The sequence below is a fragment of the Muscardinus avellanarius genome (assembly GCF_963383645.1).
Source record: "Muscardinus avellanarius genome assembly, chromosome: 21".
Lineage (NCBI taxonomy): Eukaryota > Metazoa > Chordata > Mammalia > Rodentia > Gliridae > Muscardinus > Muscardinus avellanarius.
Window position 1 is genome coordinate 1,436,463 of NC_137807.1, and position 16,879 is coordinate 1,453,341.

General features: G+C 52.4%; 2 protein-coding genes across 3 annotated transcripts in view; both read left to right on the top strand.

Moving 5' to 3' along the window:
- Positions 1–2,017: 2,017 nt before the first annotated feature.
- On the top strand, positions 2,018–9,274 carry PSMD9 (proteasome 26S subunit, non-ATPase 9; the record flags this gene model as incomplete). 2 transcript variants are annotated; one of them, XM_080717978.1, is made up of 6 exons in its annotated part: positions 2,018–2,155; positions 4,109–4,211; positions 5,901–6,112; positions 7,765–7,866; positions 8,458–8,546; positions 9,247–9,274. In XM_080717978.1, the coding sequence occupies 6 exons, from the start codon at positions 2,018–2,020 to the stop codon at positions 9,272–9,274; spliced, it is 672 nt and encodes a 223-aa protein (XP_080574104.1). The 2 variants fall into 2 exon arrangements, with proteins under 2 accessions (XP_080574104.1, XP_080574105.1); XM_080717979.1 differs by lacking the exons at positions 4,109–4,211; positions 5,901–6,112.
- Positions 9,275–13,962: 4,688 nt separating this feature from the next.
- The window catches only part of CFAP251 (cilia and flagella associated protein 251), a gene marked incomplete at both ends in the record, with an annotated part of 45,191 nt that continues 42,274 nt past the window's right edge, over positions 13,963–16,879 (top strand). The window contains 3 exons of the mRNA XM_080717583.1: positions 13,963–14,154; positions 14,248–14,490; positions 15,138–15,410. Coding sequence (XP_080573709.1) covers positions 13,963–14,154; positions 14,248–14,490; positions 15,138–15,410 — 708 coding nt within the window. The remainder of the gene's footprint in view (positions 14,155–14,247; positions 14,491–15,137; positions 15,411–16,879) is intronic.

The following is a 16,879-nucleotide window of genomic DNA, read 5'->3' on the forward strand; positions in this document are numbered from 1 at the left end:
TATTATGAAACAGGATCTCACTGAGTTGCAAAGGGCCTCACTAAGTAGCTGAGGCTGTCCGCAAACTGTAATCCTCCTGTTTCAGCCTCCCCAAGGCTGGGATGACAAGCGTGCACCACCATGCCCGACCTTATTCTTTATTTTAAAACAGGGTCTTACTAAGTTTCAGAGAGCCTCACTAAGTAGCTGAGGCTGATTGCAAACTTGTGATCCTCCTGTCTCAGCCTCCCAAGTATTGGGATTACAAATATGGGCCACCCCAGCTTATGTATGTATGTATGTATGTATGTATGTATGTATGGTGGTACTGGGGTTCCTGGAAGCCCTTCTACCTCTGAGCTACACTCCCAGACCGATTTTTAAAATATGTATATATATTTTTTATTTGGAAACAGGGTCTCCTAAGCCAGTGAGGCTGGCTTCGAACCTGAGTGATCCTCCTGTCTCCGCCTCCCAAGTGCAGGGATTACAAGTGTGTGCCACCATGTCCAGGTTAAGTATTTATAAATAAATAATAATTATTATATATATTTTTCTTTTTAGTCCTGGGCAGGCTTGCCCAATGCTCAGGCAGAGGACTATGTCCCCAACCCCTATTCACTACTACTTTTGTGTGTGTGTGTGTGTGTGTGTGTGTGTGTGTGTGTGTGTGTGGTACTAGGGATGGAACCCAGGGGCATTCTACCTCTGAGCTCCACCCCCAGCCCTAGTTTTTATTCTTTATTTTGAAACAACGTCTCACCGGGTTGCAAAGGGCCTCATTGAGTAGCTGAGGCTGTCCTCGAAATGCGATCCTCCTGTCTCCGCCTCCCAAATGCTGGGATGACAAGTGTGCGCCACCGCGCCCGGCCGGGACAGTCCTTTGCCACTCGAGCACCCAGGGCAGTGTGTGGCAGGTAGAAAGTTTCCCGTGACTATTTCTTTGGCCCAAGGACAGACACATAGATTGCTATCAATCTATATAGACGTGTAGACGGCCGTATGCACTGGTAGACTGTTATGAACATATGGCACCATCTTACAAATGAGAACACCGACGCTCAGGGAGGTGGAGGTAGTTTATCTAAGGTCACACACATAACAGCAAGTGACAAGAGCCCAGATTTAATCTCAGGCTTGTAAGGTTTGTAAAACTACAGGTAGAGATGGGCTTGGTGGTGCCTGCCTATAATCCCAGTACTTGGGAGGATGAAACAGGATCGCAGGTTCAAGGCCAGCCTCAGAAAGTAGTGAGCCGCTCATCACAGGTAGAACGCCTCTGGGTTCAATCCCCAGTGCCACAAAAACCAAATAAGTAAAAAATAGGGTTGAGGGCCGGGCATGGTGGCGCACGCTTGTCATCCCCGCGCTTAGGAGGCTGAGACAGGAGGATCGCACGGGTTCGAAGCCAGCCTCAGCTACTGAGTGAGGCTCTCAGCAACTTAGTGAGACTCTGTTTCCAAATAAAATTTTTATAAAAAAGGTCTGGGAGTATAGCCCGGAGGTAGAAAGCCTCTGGGTTCCACCGCCAGTACCACACACACACACAAAAATAATAATAATAGGGTTGAGGGTGTGGCTTAGAGGTAGAACACCCTGGGTTCAATCCCCAGTACCACAAACACAAAACCAAACCCAGAACATATTCTGTGTCTCATCAGTTTTGTAGCTGTGAAGAACTGAACTGGAGTGCCAGGGCAGAAATCCCTGGCGTATACAGCAGGAGCTCAATTAGTGCCTGTTGTGTGAATGAGAAAGGAACGAGTCCGCGAAAGTGAACTCAACCCTTAAGACGTGGGAGTCGGCACAGCAGCGGCCCGGGCCTCCTGGTTTCGGCACGCCCTCGGGGGTGACGTTCACTTTAAGACCTCGCGCTCCAGAGGGGCGTGGTTTACCAAGACCACGCCCTCGAAAAGCCCCGCCTCCGCTTCGCGGCCCGCGGCGAGGTGTTTTGGCCCGCGGCAGGACCCGTAGCCCCAGTCCCCACCCGCGTCCGGCGGGGCGGCCGGCTTTCCGGAAGGCCGGGCGCAGGTGCGCGATGTCGGGCGAGGAGGCGCGGCCGGGCGGAGGCTCCTCCGAGGCCCGCGCGGCCGCCGTCGGCGACATCCACGAGCTGATGCGGCGCAAGGAGGAGATCGAGGCGCAGATCAAGGCCAACTATGACGTGCTGGAGGGCGTGAGTGCGGGAGCTGGGCCCGCGGCCTCCGTCGCCCCCGCGGCATTTTTAAAAAAATATACTGGCCATTGAACGCAGGGGCATTCGGCCTCTGAGCTACACCACCAGCCATATATATATATATATTTAAAAATATATATAAACTTAAATATATATAATTAAACATATAAATTAAACATATATATATATATATATATAATTAAAATTTTTTTGGCCGGGCGTGGTGGCGCACGCGTGTAATCCCCGCGCTTGGGAGGCAGAGACAGGAGGATCGCGCAGGTTCGAAGCCAGCCGCGCGGGCTGGCTTAGGAGACCCTGTTTCCAAATAAAATTGTAAAAATTGGTCTGGGAGTGTAGCCCGGAGGTAGAAGGGCTTCCAGGAACCCCAGTACCACCAAAAAAAAAATTATATATATATATATATAGAAACGGGCTTGCAGAGTTACTGAGGCTGGCCTCGAACCTGCGGCCCTACTGTCTCAGCCTCCTAGGTATCGGATTGTAGTTGTGCGCCACCACACCCGGCCTGGCGCCGTTTTAAGTGCTCTGTCAGCCCACTTAGTCCTCACAACCATCCTTGGCAGGTGGGAGCTGTTATTTTCAGGACAGGGTGTGGAGGCTTAAACACGCCTAAAGACAAGAGCTAGGAAGTTTGCAGAGGCAGGGTGATGTCGCCACTACCGTCGGTCGGTTGTAAACGTTTACCCCGAGTATCTTAGATTTCATTATTGGAAGCGGGGCGTGGTGGCGTACGCTTGTAATCCCAGGATTTGGGAGGCAGAAACAGGAGGTTCATGGGTTCAAAGCCAGCCTCGGCAATTTAGCGAGGCTCGCAGAAATAGTGAGGCCTTGTTTCCAAATGAAGAAATAAAGTCGGCTGAGGGCAGAGCTTGGAAGTAGAGGGCCTCAAGGTTCAATCCCCAGTACCAGAAAAACAAGGAAAACAAACAAACAAAAAAACTCTTTAGTATATGTGAGAATCACCTGTGTATCTTGTAGACACTGCTTTTTTTTTTTTTTTTTTTTGGGTGGTACTGGGGGTGGAACCCAGAGGCTTTCTAGCTCCGGGCTACACTCCCAGACCTCTTTTTAAATTTTTATATTTGGAAACAGGGTCTCCTAAGCCAGCGCGCGCGGCTGGCTTCGAACCTGCGCGATCCTCCTGTCTCAGCCTCCCAAGCGCGGGGATTACAAGCGTGCGCCACCACGCCCGGCCACACTGCTTCTTTCTTCCTTTTTTTTTATTTTTATTTTTTTTTGTGGTACTGCGGATTGAACCCAGGGACATTCTACCACGGAGCTACACCCCCAGCTGTATTTCATTTTTATTTGGAAACAGGGTCTCACTAAGCTTGTAAGGATCTAAGTTGCTGAGGCTGCCCTCAAACCTGAAATCATCCTGTCTCAGCCTCCCAAGTATTGAGCTTACAGGGATGCCATCACATCCAGCTGTTCTCAAATTAAATTTATCTGATAAGGAGATAGTATCTAAAATATAGTAAGAAAAAAATAGACCTAAGATCTAACTAGACATTTTTGCCTAGGAAATGTGGCCAATACAAATGGCCAGTAAGCATACAAAACAATTATGAACACTATTAACTATCAGGGAAATTCAAGTCTAAAGTGAAAGCCTACTTTTTATTATACCCACCTGTTATATCCACTTTAAGACTTATTATACCCACTTAACATACCCACTTTTGTTATTGTTGTTGTCGTTACTGGGGATGGAACCCAGGGGCATTCTACCTCCGAGCTACACTGCTATCCCTATTTTTTATTCTTTATTTTGAAACAGGGTCTCACTGTATTGCAGAGGGCCTCACTAAGTAGCTGAGGCTGTCTGCGAACCATGATCCTCTGGTCTCAGCCTCCTGAATGCCGGGATTTCAAGCATGGGCTACCACGCCTGGCCTGTGCAGAGTTTTTAACCATGTGTCTTTCCTGCAGCAAAAAGGAGTCGGGATGAACGAGCCACTGGTGGACATCGAGGGTTACCCCCGTGCCGACGTGGACCTATACCAGGTCCGCACTGCCAGGCACAACATCGTCTGTGAGTGGGCCTGGCCGGGGGTGGGTGGGTGGGTGGGTGCTGCAGACCCACAGATGGAATCGCCTACAGCCAGGGCTGTCAGCCAGACACTGCTCTTCCTGCATGCAGCCACCTCAGTGTCCTCATGCAGGGACTGAGATTGAAGGGAGTGGGTTAGACTCTAGGGCCCTATATTTATGGCTTTATGGTTTGTTTTGTTTTGTTTTTGTGTACTGGGGTTAGAATCCAGAGCATTCTACCTCCAGGCCCTGGTTTTTTTTGTTGTTGTTTTTTTTGGTGGTACTGGGGTTCCTGGAAACCCTTCTACCTCCGGGCTATACTCCCAGACCTATTTTATATTTTTTATTTGGAAACAGGGTCTCTTAAGCCAGCACGGCTGGCTTCAAACCTGTGCGATCCTCCTGTCTCCGCCTCCTAAGCGCGGAGATTACAAGCGTGCACCACCACGCCCGGCCCAAGCCCTGTTTTTTATTTTTTATTTTGAAACACGGTCTCACTAAGTTGCAGAGGGCTTCACTAAGTAACTGTGATTCTCTAATCTCAGCTTCCCAAGTACTGAGATTACAAGTGTGTACCACCAAACCCGGCTTTTCTCTCTCTCTCTTTTTGTTTTTAAGAATTTTTTTTTTTTTTTTTTTTTTTTTTTTTTTTTTTGCAGTACTGGGGATGGAACCCAGGGGCATTCTACCTCCAAGCTACATCCCCAGCCCTATTTTTTATTCTTTATTTTGAAGCAGGGTCTCACTAAGTTGTAGAGGGCCTCACTAAGTAGCTGAGGCTGGCCGTGAACCTTCGATCCTCCTGTCTCACCCTCCCAAGTATTGGGATTAGGGATTACAAGTGTGCGCCAACACACCTTTTTTTTTTTTTTTTTTGCAGGCCTGGGGATGGAACTCAGGGGCATTTGACCTCAGAGCTACACCCCCTGCCCTATTTTTTATTCTTTATTTTGAAATCGGGTCTCACTGAGTTGCAGAGGGCCTCACTAAGTAGCTGAGGCTGTCCGCGAATCGCGATCCTCCAGGTTTCAGCCTCCTGAATGCTGGGATGACAAGCGTGCGCCACCACACCCGGCTACACCTGACTTTTGAGAACACTTTTTGAAGCTGGGCATGGTTGTGTATGCCTGTAATACCAGCTACAGGTGGGAGGCTGAAGTAGGAGGATCATAAGTTCAAGGCCAGACCGGGCAATTCAACAAGACCCTGTCTCGGCAGTGAAATTTAGAGCCAGGCATGGCAGCATATGCCTATAATCACAGTACCTGGGAAGCAGAGACAGGAAGATTGCAGGTTTAAGACCAGCTTCAACAACCTAGCGAGCCCCTGCTTCCAAATAAAAAATAAATAAATAAGAAAATTGGTTGGGAAGCCAGGCGTGGTGGCGCACGCTTGTAATCCCCGCACTTGGGAGGCTGAGACAGGAGGATCGCACGGGTTCTAAGCCAGCCTCGGCTACTTAGTGAGGCTCTCAGCAACTTAGTGAGACCCTGTTTCCAAATAAAATATAAAAAAGGTCTGGGAGTATAGCCCGGAGGTAGAAAGCCTCTGGGTTCCACCCCTAGTACCACCAAAAAAAATCGGTTGGGGGTGCAGCTTGGAGGTAGAACGCCCCCAGGTTCCATCCCTGGCACCTAAGGCAGGCAGGCAGTGAGCGAGCGTGCTATCTGCTGTCGCGGCTTCTCCCCAGGCCTGCAAAACGACCACAAGGCGGTGATGAAGCAGGTGGAGGAGGCCCTGCACCAGCTGCACGCACGCGACAAGGAGAAGCAGGCCCGGGACATGGCCGAGGCCCGCCAGGAGGCCCTGGGCCACAGGCTGGGCCCCGCCGAGAGCCGCAGCCCTCCGCAGGCCTTCGCCAGAGTGAACGGCGTCAGCCCTGGCTCTCCTGCCAGCGCTGCGGTAGGTAGGCCCCGGGAGGCCGTCTGGGCTGCGGGGCTGCAGCCCTGGATCCTGTACCCTCAGCAGACGCTGGCCCGCCCTGCAGCGTGGGGGTGGGGCAGGGTTGCGGGGTGGGAGCCCTGCTGCACCCAAGCTGCTGGGGAGACTCCCCAGTGACACCTGGGGCCGAGGGAGACGCTGAGATGTGTCTCAGAGGGTCAGAGGCTCCCTGCGTGGGGCGTGTTTGAGCTGAGCGCTGAAGAAATCAGCTGGAAATGGTGAGCACTGCCGTTTACCCAGGGTCCTGTCAGATGAGTCGCACAGCTGCCATGGGATTGTTAAAAACATGTGGAGCCAGGCCAGGCATGGAGGGGCATGCCTGTAATCCCTGCATTTGGGAGGCTGAGACAGGAGGATCGTGGTTTGCGGCCAGCCTCAGCTACTTAGGCCCTCTGTAACTCAGTGAGACCCTGTTTCAAAATAAAGAAAAAATAGGGCAGGGAGTGGAGTTCAGAGGTCGAATACCCCTGGGTTCTATCCCCAGACCTGCAAAAAAAAAAAAAAAAAAAAAATAGGACTGGGGGTGTAGCTCAAAAGTAGAATGCCACTAGGTTCCATCCCTAGTACTGAAGAAAAACAAAACATTTTGAGCTGGGCATGGTAGTGAATGCCTGTAATCCCAGTGCTTGGGAGGCTAAGACAGGAGGATTGCAGGTTCAAGGACCATCTCAGCAAGTAGCGAACTCTCAGCAATTTAGTGAGATCCTATTTCCAAATAAAAATAAAATAGGAGCCGGGCATGGTAGCGCACACTTGTAATCCCAGTGCTCGGGAGGCTGAGACAGGAGGAGTTTTCATAGCCAGTGTCCGCAGTCAGTGAGGCCCTCTGCGACTCAGTGAGACCCTGTTTCAAAGGAAAGAATTGGAGCCGGGCGTGGTGGCGCACGCTTGTAATCCCAGCATTTAGGAGGCTGAGACCGGAGGATCACGGTTCACAGACAGCCTCAGCTACTTAGGGAGCCCTCCGCAACTCAGTAAGACCCCGGTTTCAAAAAAAAAATTGGGCAGGAAGTGTAGCTCGGAGGTTGAATGCCCCTGGGTTCCATCCCCAGACCCGCCAAAAAAAAAAAAAAAAAAGAAATAGGGCTTGGCTTGGGGTATACTTCAGAGGTAGAATGCCTCTGGGTTCCATCCTCAGTACCACACACACACACACAAAATAACTACATAAAGTAGGCCTGGGGGTGTAACTCAGAGAAAGAATTCTCCCAGGTTCCATTTCCAGTATCACAAAAAACAACCCCCCCAAAAAAAAAACACAAAATAGGGCTGAGGGTATAGCTTGGAGGTAGAATGCCCCCGGGTTCAGTTCCTAGTGCCAAAACAAAACAGACCAGTAGCAATGAAAAACATTAGACCATGTCTTTGAGACAATTTCCATGCCTTCAGTTACCAACTTAAAGCGTCGAATCCAGTGGCTTTTCTTGAATCTTTCACCACAGCGCATCTTAAAACATTTTCATCATCCTAAAAAGAAAGGCTGGGTTTGAACCCGCGATCCTCCTGTCTCGGCCTCCCGAGCACTGGGACGACAGGCGTGTGCCGGCGACCTCAGCGTGAGGCGCTGAGCGTGCGTGGCCCTGGCTCGGCTCCATCTTGTCTCCGCCCCGCAGGGCCTGCAGGTGGACGATGAGATTGTGGAGTTCGGCTCCGTCAACACCCAGAACTTCCAGGCGCTGCAGAACATCAGCAGCGTGGTGCAGCACAGCGAAGGCGTGAGTCGCTGGGCTGGCTCTGGGCCGCAGCCCCAGGGTCGGGAGGCCGCTTACCACCGCAGCGCGGGCCTGGCCGCGCCCTCCCGGGTCTGCAGGGATGTGCCAGCCCCGGGGTCTCTGTGTGGTCCTGGGGGTTGGACGCCTGGCTTCTGTCTCCCTCCAAGCTACGTCACCATCCCGATTCTGCTTTTGCTTTCGGAAACCAGGTCTCAGGAGGTTGCTAAGAGCCTCGCTAGATCGCAGAGGCGGCCTTGAGCCTGCAGTCCTCCTGTGGCAGCCTCCCGGGGCTCAGCATTTTTCTTTTTCTTTTTTTTTTTTTTTTTTTTTTTTTTGCGGGTCTGGGGATGGAACCCAGGGGCATTCGATCTCCGAGCTACACCCCCTGCCCTATTTTTTATTCTTTATGTGGAAACAGGGTCTGACTGAGTTGCAAAGGGCCTCACTAAGTAGCTGAGGCTGTTCGTGATCCTCCGGTCTCCCCGAATGCTGGGATGACAAGCGTGCGCCGCCACGCCCGTGGCTCGGCTTTTTAACCGGGGTCCTTTCGAGTGTGGTGAACATGGTTCCGCAATGATCTGCTTTTCCTTTCAGAGCCCCCTGAATGTGACGGTCATCCGCAGAGGGGAGAGACACCAGCTGAGACTTGTTCCCACGCGCTGGGCCGGGAAAGGACTGCTGGGGTGACGACTGCCTTCATTAACCCCTCGCTCTCACAGTGCGGCCTCGGGGGCGCGGTGGACAGAAGGCTGGGGACCGTCGGGGCCCCTGAGTGATGGGCCCCCAGCATGTGTGGCACTGGTGATAAATACTTGTGGTGGACACGAGGCTGTGGGAACAGAGCGGAGGGAGCCCGGGGTCCCCTAAGAGTCTCTAGTCTTCAGTCCGCTGGGCACTTGTGTCAAGAGAATGAAAGCAAGCCACGCCTGTCATCCCCGTATTCGGGAGGCTGGACGGGAGGATCCCAGGCTCCAGGACAGCCTCGGCAAAGTAGCGAGACTCAGCATTCTAGTGAGACCCTGTTTCAGAACAAAAAACAATAGCCGGGCTTGGTGGTGCACGTTTGTAATCCTAGTACTTGGAAGGCTGAGACAGGAGGCATCCCAGGTTTGAGGCCAGCCTCAGCAACTTAGCAGGACCCTGTTTCAAAATGAAATGGGCAGTGGGCTGGGGGTGTAGCCTGGATGTAGAAAATCCCTGAGTCCAACCCCCTGTACCACAAAAATAAAATCAAAGGGCTGGGGTGCAGCCCGGTGGTAGCGTGCCCCTGGGTCTGAGCCCAGTTCGGAGCAAGTGACCCTCGGAGGATGGGGGTGCGGAGGGGTCACTGCGCACCCTCCTGAACGGAGCCGCCGCTGAGGCCATCCCCTCTCTTCCTTGCAGCTGCAACATTATCCCTCTGCAGAGATGACGGCACGGCCCAGCCACAGGAGGGCTGCCCCTTCCCTGGCTCGGAGCGCGAGGGCCTGGAGAGCGAAGCCGGGCCCCGCCTCAGTGCGACCCCGTGGACCAAGGCATCATTGGAGACCTGCTTTGTGTGAGCGCCTTGTGCGCATCAGCCCGGCCCTGAGTGGGAGCTCTCTGAGTTGTGGGCACTTGAGTGGGAGTCACTCTGGCAGGTGACAAGATGACTGATTCTTTTATGGAATTTGTTTTCCAAATAAACAGTTTTGCAGTGCTGATATGACCATGTTATCACCCCAACTGGATTTCTTATGAACCTCTCTAGCCAAAGCACAGGCTTGGAATCCCAGCACTTGGGAGGCTGAGACAGGAGGATCACAGGTTCGAGGACAGCCTAAGTAAGGAGTGAGACTCATCAACCTAGTGACACCCTGGTTTTTTTTTTTTTTTTTTTTTTTTTTGGTGGTACTGGGGTTCCTGGAAGCCCTTCTACCTCCGGGCTACACTCCCAGACCCATTTTTACTTTTTTAAAATTTGGAAACAGGGTCTCCTAAGCCAGGAGACCCTGTTTTAACATAAAATTAAATAGGGCTGGGAGTGTATCCTGGAGGTAGAATGCCCCTGGCTTCAGTCCCCAGTACACACACACACACACACACACACACACACACACACACACACACACACACACACCCCTAAGAGCGGATGGGGTTGGAACATCCCTAGAGAAAACCAACACAAACCAGCAACTGGGCTGAGGTCAGGAGTTGGCCAGCATCTTCCCTGGCATCGGGTCCTGGCAGCCATGGACACGGAAGGTTTTGGAGAGCCAGTGCGTCCATGTGGTGGGGCCTGCAGCCACCTAGCTCCCCTTGGAGATTGGGGAGCCTAGATCCCCGGGGTAGCCCAGCGGCTGGCCGCTGTGCTTCAGAAATCCCGTGAGGCAGCTAAGATGAGAACTCTGCAAGCCAGGCCAGGTGCGCGCGCCTGTCATTCCGGTGCTTGGGAGGCTGAGGCCGGAGGATCACAGGTTCAGGTCCAGCCTCAGAAATGTAGGGTGACCCTATTTCCAAAAGAATACATAAAATAGGCTGGAGGTATATACTTTGGAGGTAGAATGCCCCTGGACTCAATCCCTAGTACAAGGGTGGGGGGAACCCTGCAACGTATCTCCTAATTTGGTGTTTGGTGGTTGGGCTCTGGGCCATGGCCGAGGTCACAACGCTAAGGTGTGCTTGGCTTTTCTCGTGGGACCGTGAGACTCCCCGGAGCTGCTGTGGTACCTCGGGCTGATTTCTGACCTTGTGGGCTCCAGCGGTCACGCTCTCCCCGTCCTCACGGCCTCTCCCTGTTTAGAGGGGCCTGGCACATCCTGTGAGGCGCCTGTGCCCCGGGGTCGGGGTTCGCGGGGCAGGTGCCTGTGCCGGCCGGTGTTACGGTGCCAGCGCTGGGGTGTCGGCCGCCCAACACCCCCCAAGCTGCTGGGCGGGAGAGTCCTGCGTCCCTCGCACGGCGCTCGCGTGTTTGCAGTTTAAACCGCACGCTCTAATTCTAATGTTTTCCAACCTCTTTATAGATCCGGACTATAATAAACAGCGTGCGGCATCGTTTATCCCTGATGTTTTTGTTTTTGTCTTGAGGTGTGTGCAGGTGAATTAGCTAACGGGCCCTGGCGTGCGGCTGAGGGAATCTTCATTCCTATAACGACAGAAAGGTTGTGTGAGGCCCCTGGCAGGCTCCTGCAGGCCTCGGCCGGAGCTCAGGGCACCTGCGGGCTCAGTGTGGGGCTCTAGCCGAGGCAGTGCGACCCCGAGTGAGCCTGGTTGTCGGTGGGAGCAGGCGAGCGGTGTAACCCTCAATCCCAGCTGGCCAAGCTCGGGGTGCGTCGCCCCAGCCCAGCGAGCTAGCCGCTGCAGCAGGTGCGTGCCGCAGGAGCCCGGGAAGCCGCCCCTGGTTTGCCAAGAGAATCTCATCCACAGGCCGCCTCGATCGATCGCGTGCGGGATCGTGTGCGGGCTGCGGAGGCCAGAATCGCCAAGAGGAAGCCCGGGAGGCCGAGGAGGACGAGGGCGCGGCCCCGCCGGCAGGGGGCGCGCGAGCCCCGCTGGAGCGCTCGGGCACGTGACCACTGTCCCAGCCGCTCGCTTGCCGGTCAGATGCCCCAGGCGGGGCGAGGGGGCTGTTTCCATGGGGACGGAGCTTGGGTGGCAACCGTAACTAGGGAGCTCCCGGAGAAGGCCAGGAGGAGGCTGAGGCTCCGCTTGGCAGGACCGAGCACCGGAGGCGCTGTGAGTTGGGGGTGGGGCCCGGCTGGGGGCCCGGCCTGGGGGGCGCTGACTCTCCTGAGGGGCGTTTGCTCACCCGGGCTGCCAGGCCTGGGGCTGGAGAGCCACACTCCTGTCGCCCCTCCCCGAAGCCCCCCCCCCACTCCCCCAGGATCCCAGCCCGGGCGGGGAGCACTCACCGGCAGCACCAGAGCCACACTTGTACAGTGGAGGGACTGAATTCTTCTCAAGTCATCGGGCCTAAGTCGTTTCACCTCTCAGAGCCTCTTGTTCGTTGTAAAGAAAAGCAAAGGGCCAGTGTCTAGGCCCCCCCCCCCCCAGTGCTAGGGATCAAACCCAGGGGCATCCTACCTCTGAGCTCCACCCCCAGCCCTATCCTAGTTTTTATTTTTATTTGGAAACAGGAGGGCCTAAGTGGCCGAGAACCTGCGATCCTCCTGTCTCAGCCTCCCAAGTACAGAGATGACAGGTGTGAGCTGCCACATCTGACCTGCGTCGAGGGCTTTCAAACTGTTAGCTTTCTTTGCAAAATTAGGATGGCTTTTATCCTCATAAGAACTGTTATACGCTTCTTAGTCCTGTCTTTGGAATTATTGCAAATGCCCAGGATAGGCATGGTGCTGCCTGTGGGGAGATAAATATATTTTATATTTTATATTTATTTATTTATTTATTTATTTATTTATTTATGAGGCGTGGAACCCAGGGGCATTCTACCTCCGAGGTATACCCCCCAGGCCTATTTGATTCATCATTTATTATTATTATTTATTATTATTATTATTATTATTATTATTATTATTATTATTATTGGTGGTACTGGGGATGGAACCCAGGGGCATTCTATCTCTGAGTTACACTCCCAGCCCTACTTTTTATTCTTTATTTTGAAACAGGATCTCACTGAGTTGCAAAGGGCCTCACTAAATAGTAGTTGAGGTTGTCCTCAAACTGTGATCCTCGCCGGGCATGGTGGGCACGCTTGTAATCCCCGCGCTTGGGAGGCAGAAACAGGAGGATCGCGCAGGTTCGAAGCCAGCCCCGCGCGCTGGCTTAGGAGACCCTGTTTCCAAATAAAAAAATGTAAAAATAGGTCTGAGAGTGTAGCCCGGAGGTAGAAGGGCTTCCAGGAACCCCAGTACCACCAAAAAAACAAACAAACAAACAAAAAAACTGTGATCCTCCTGTCTCAGCCTCCCAAATGCTGGGATTACAAGCGTGCACCACCACACCCGGCATGAATACATTTTAAATAGTTAGAGGCTCTACAGTTATTCCTAGAAAAATAAAACAGCCTGGAATCAATATTTGTAAGATTCAGGGCCAGAGATGGGTATGGTGGCACACATCTGCAATTCCAGTATTTAGGAGGATGAGACAGGAGGATCTCAGATTTGAGGACAACCTCAGCAACATAACAAGAGACTCAGCAATTTAACAAGACCTTATTTGAAAAACAACATATAAAAAGGGATCGGGGTAGCTGGGCGTGGTGGGCACGCTTGTGATCCCAGGGAGGCTTAGAAGGATCGTGGTTCAGGGACAGCCTCAGCTACTTAGGGAGGCCTCTGCAACTCAGTGAGACCCTGTTTCACAATAAAGAATAAAAAACAGGGCAGGGGGTGTAGCTTGGAGGTCAAATGCCTCTGGGTTCCATCCCCAGACCCACACACAAAAAAATTTAAATAAAAAGGATGGTGGTATAGCTTGAAGATAGAATGCACTAGTCACACACACACACACACACACACACACACACACACACACACACACACACACTCGGGCTGAGTATGGTGGCATGCAGTTGTAATCCCGGTACTTGGTACTCGGGTGGCTGAGACAGGAGGATTGCATATTTGGGGACAGCCTCAGCTACTCAGCAACACAGGGAGATTCTCAGTAACCTAGAATGACCCTATTTCAAAGCAAAAAATAAAATAGGGCTGGGTGTGTAACTTGAAGGTAGAACACCCCTGGGTTCAATCTTCAGGCCATAAAATAAATAGATTGATTCCAGCCAGGTTTTCCCAAATGTGACATCCTTTATCCCCATGGAAAGTAACCAGAGCTGATAGTGTGTATTTCAGCCACAGATCAGTGCCCAGAAAATCAAAAAGGGAAACAGAGGGGCCTGCTAATTATCATGGTCAAAACTTTGTGTGTATGTGGGACTGGGCGTGAAACCCAGAGGCTTTCTACCTCCTAGCTACACTCCCAGACCTATTTTTTAATATTTTATTTGGAAACAGGGTCTCACTAAGTTGCTGAGAGCCTCACTAAGTAGCTGAGGCTGGCTTCAAACCTGTGCGATCCTCCTATCTCAGACTCCCAAGTGCAGGGATTACAAACATGCGCCACCATGCCTGGCTTACGGTCAAAACTTCTTTAAAGGAAACTCTACAGAGAAGAATGTCAGATACAGAAGAAAATACCCTGGGGGAAACCAAAGAAAATGAAGAAACAGAAGTAGAAGAAGAAGAAGAAGAAAACCTCAATTATAAAGGAGTAGAAAACACAGAGCAGAATCTGGAAGAGGAGGCTGCTTTAGTGTGGAGACAATCCCAAGAGGAGGGGGAGGAGGAGAAAGAGGAAGAGGAGGAGGAGGAGCAGAGAGAGGCCAGGGAAGAGGAAGAGGGGGATAAAAAAGAGGAGGGGGAAGAGAAGAGGAAGGAAGAGGGGAAGGTGGGAGAGGAGAAGGAGGGAGAGGAGGGGGAGGAGGAAAAGAAGAAAATGAGGGAGGAGGGAGAGGAGGGGAAGGAGGGAGAGAAAATGAGGGAGAAGGGGGAGGAGGGGGAGGAGGAAGAGGAGGAGGGGGAGGAGGAGGAAGGGGAGGAGGGGGAGGAGGAGGAGGGGGAGGAGGAGGGGGAAGAGGAGGAGGAAGAGAAGGAAGGGGAGGAGGAGGGGGAGGAAGAGGAGGAAAAAGAAGAGAGAGAGGAGGAAGAGATCATGAGGGAGGAGGGAGGAGGGGAGGAGGGGGAAGAGGAGAAGCAGGGGAAGGCAGCTGTCACAGGGGCAGCTCTGGAGCCGGAGGCAGCAGGGGTCCAGCCGGATGCCGCAACAGAGCCCCAAGAAATGGCTAAGTCCTCTGCCAGTTTGGAGAAAGTGGCTAGTTCCCACTCAACCATCTCAGAAATGTTTGAGGTAAGTAGGGAGGAGGGCGACTCAGTCCTCCTGCCATCCAGAGGTGGGGACTGGGTGCTGGTAGATGCAGGGGTAAGACATCCTGCATCCATTCATCTTTCTTTCTCCTTCCTTCCTTCCTTCCTTTCTTTTTTTTTTCGGCACTGGGGGTGGAACCCAGGGGCAGTCTACCTCCGAGCTACACCCCCTGCCCTATTTCTTATTCTTTATTTTGAAACCGGGTCTCACTGAGTTGCAGAGGGCCTAAGTAGCTGAGGCTGGCCGCGAACCGCGATCCTCCGGTCTCAGCCTCCCAGATGCTGGGATGACGAGCGCGCGCTGCCACGCCCGGCCCTTTTCTTTCTTTCTTTCTAAAGGAACTCCAGAGAGGGAGCAGGTCAAAGACTTCGCTAAAATCCAACAGCTGGGAGACAAACGAACTCCTAAGGAGCCTGGGCTCACAGTATGAGCTGCTGAACCTGGGCCAGAGCAGGTCGGAGGATCAGCTGGACAGCTGGTCTGAGGGGCCGCCGGGCGAGGGCGCCGAGCCTCAGGAGCCCGGGGGCGCCAGGGCCAGGAAGAGAGGAAAGGGCGGGAGGAGGATCTCCTACTTCCTCAGTGAAGAAGAAGAGAGAAGATTCCAGTCCAAAGCCGGGCTCTCTAAGGAATCTCTGGTGTCCACCACCTCGGAAGACTCTCTGTTTCAGAAGGATGAGCGTGCCCCGGTGTACCCCTTGGTAAGCGAGTGCGTGGCGCTGGAGACCGAGCCAGGGGCGTGCGACCTCCGAGCCCCAAGCTCCACCAAAGCCCTATGTATGTATGTATGTATGTATGTGTGTATGTATGTATTGGTGGTACTCAGGGTGGAACCCAGAGGCTATCTACTTCAGGGCTATACTCCCAGTTCCCAGATCTATTTTATATTTTTATTTGGAAACAGGGTCTCACTAAGTTGCCGAGAGCCTCACTAAATAACTGAGGCTGGCTTCGAACCTGCGTGATCCTCCTGTCTCAGCCTCCCAAGCGCGGGGATTACAAGCGTGCGCACCACGCCCGGCCTTATTCTTTGTTTTGAAACAGGGTCTCACTGAGTTGCAAAGGGCCTCACTAAGTAGCTGAGGCTGTCCGTGAACCCCAATCCTCCTGTCTCAGCCTCCCAAATGCTGGGATTACAAGGGTGTGCCACCACTCCCGGCTCCTATTTTTATTCATTCATTCATTCATTCATTCATTCATTCATTCTATTATTTATTTATTTATTTATTTATTTATTTATTTATTTATTCAGCCAGCCAGCCAGCCATTTGTTTGTTTTGTTTTCGGTGCTAGGGATTGAACTCGGGATCCCAGGTGCGCATCACCACACCTGGCTTGGCAGCACAGTTCCGACCTTCAAAGAGCTGCGGTAGCCAAAGACAAAGAGTCTGCCTAGAAATGTTTCTTCTCTATAACTAATTTATAAAATGGCTAAATGAATTTCCAGGATGAATCAGAGGATCCGTTTAAGCTTAGCAAGTTTCCAAAAAGAACAATTTCATTTGCATACTTTTAAGAACCAGGCAAATATTAAGTAATTCTGTTCCTAGAAGTTGCAGCTTGAGACAATTGTGATTCTATAATTCTACCACTCACACCCACATAATGAGAGCTCTAAGTGGAAAATAAGGGAGAGGGAACGGGGACAGGGAGGATTCAAGTTGGCGGATGGAGGATGGAGGGGAGAAGCCGGCCCTGCACCTGCTCCGCCTGGCCTGGGAAGAGGTGAACGGTATATCCAGGCCACAGTCATGAGTATTGTTGGACCAGAAGAAAAACTTCGTAGGCTTGATTTCTTGTGTGTGTGTGTGTGGGGGGGGTACTGGGGATGGATCCCAGGGGCATTCAGCCTCCGAGGTCCTCCCCTAGCCCAATTTTTTATTATTTCTTCTCCTCCTCCTCCTCCTCCTCCTCCTCCTCCTCCTCCTCCTCCTCCTCCTCCTTCCTCTTCTTCTTCTTCTTCTTCTTCTCCTTTCCTCCTCCTCCTCCTCCTCCTCCTCCTTCTTCTCCTTCTCTCTCTCTCTCTCTCTCTCTCTCTCTCTCTCTCTCTCCCTCTCTCTCTCTCTCTCTCCCTCTCTCCCCCCCCATTCTGTTTATATGGTGAATGACATGGATTGATTTTCGTATGTGAACCAGCCTTGCATCCCTGGGATGAACCCTACCTGGTCAT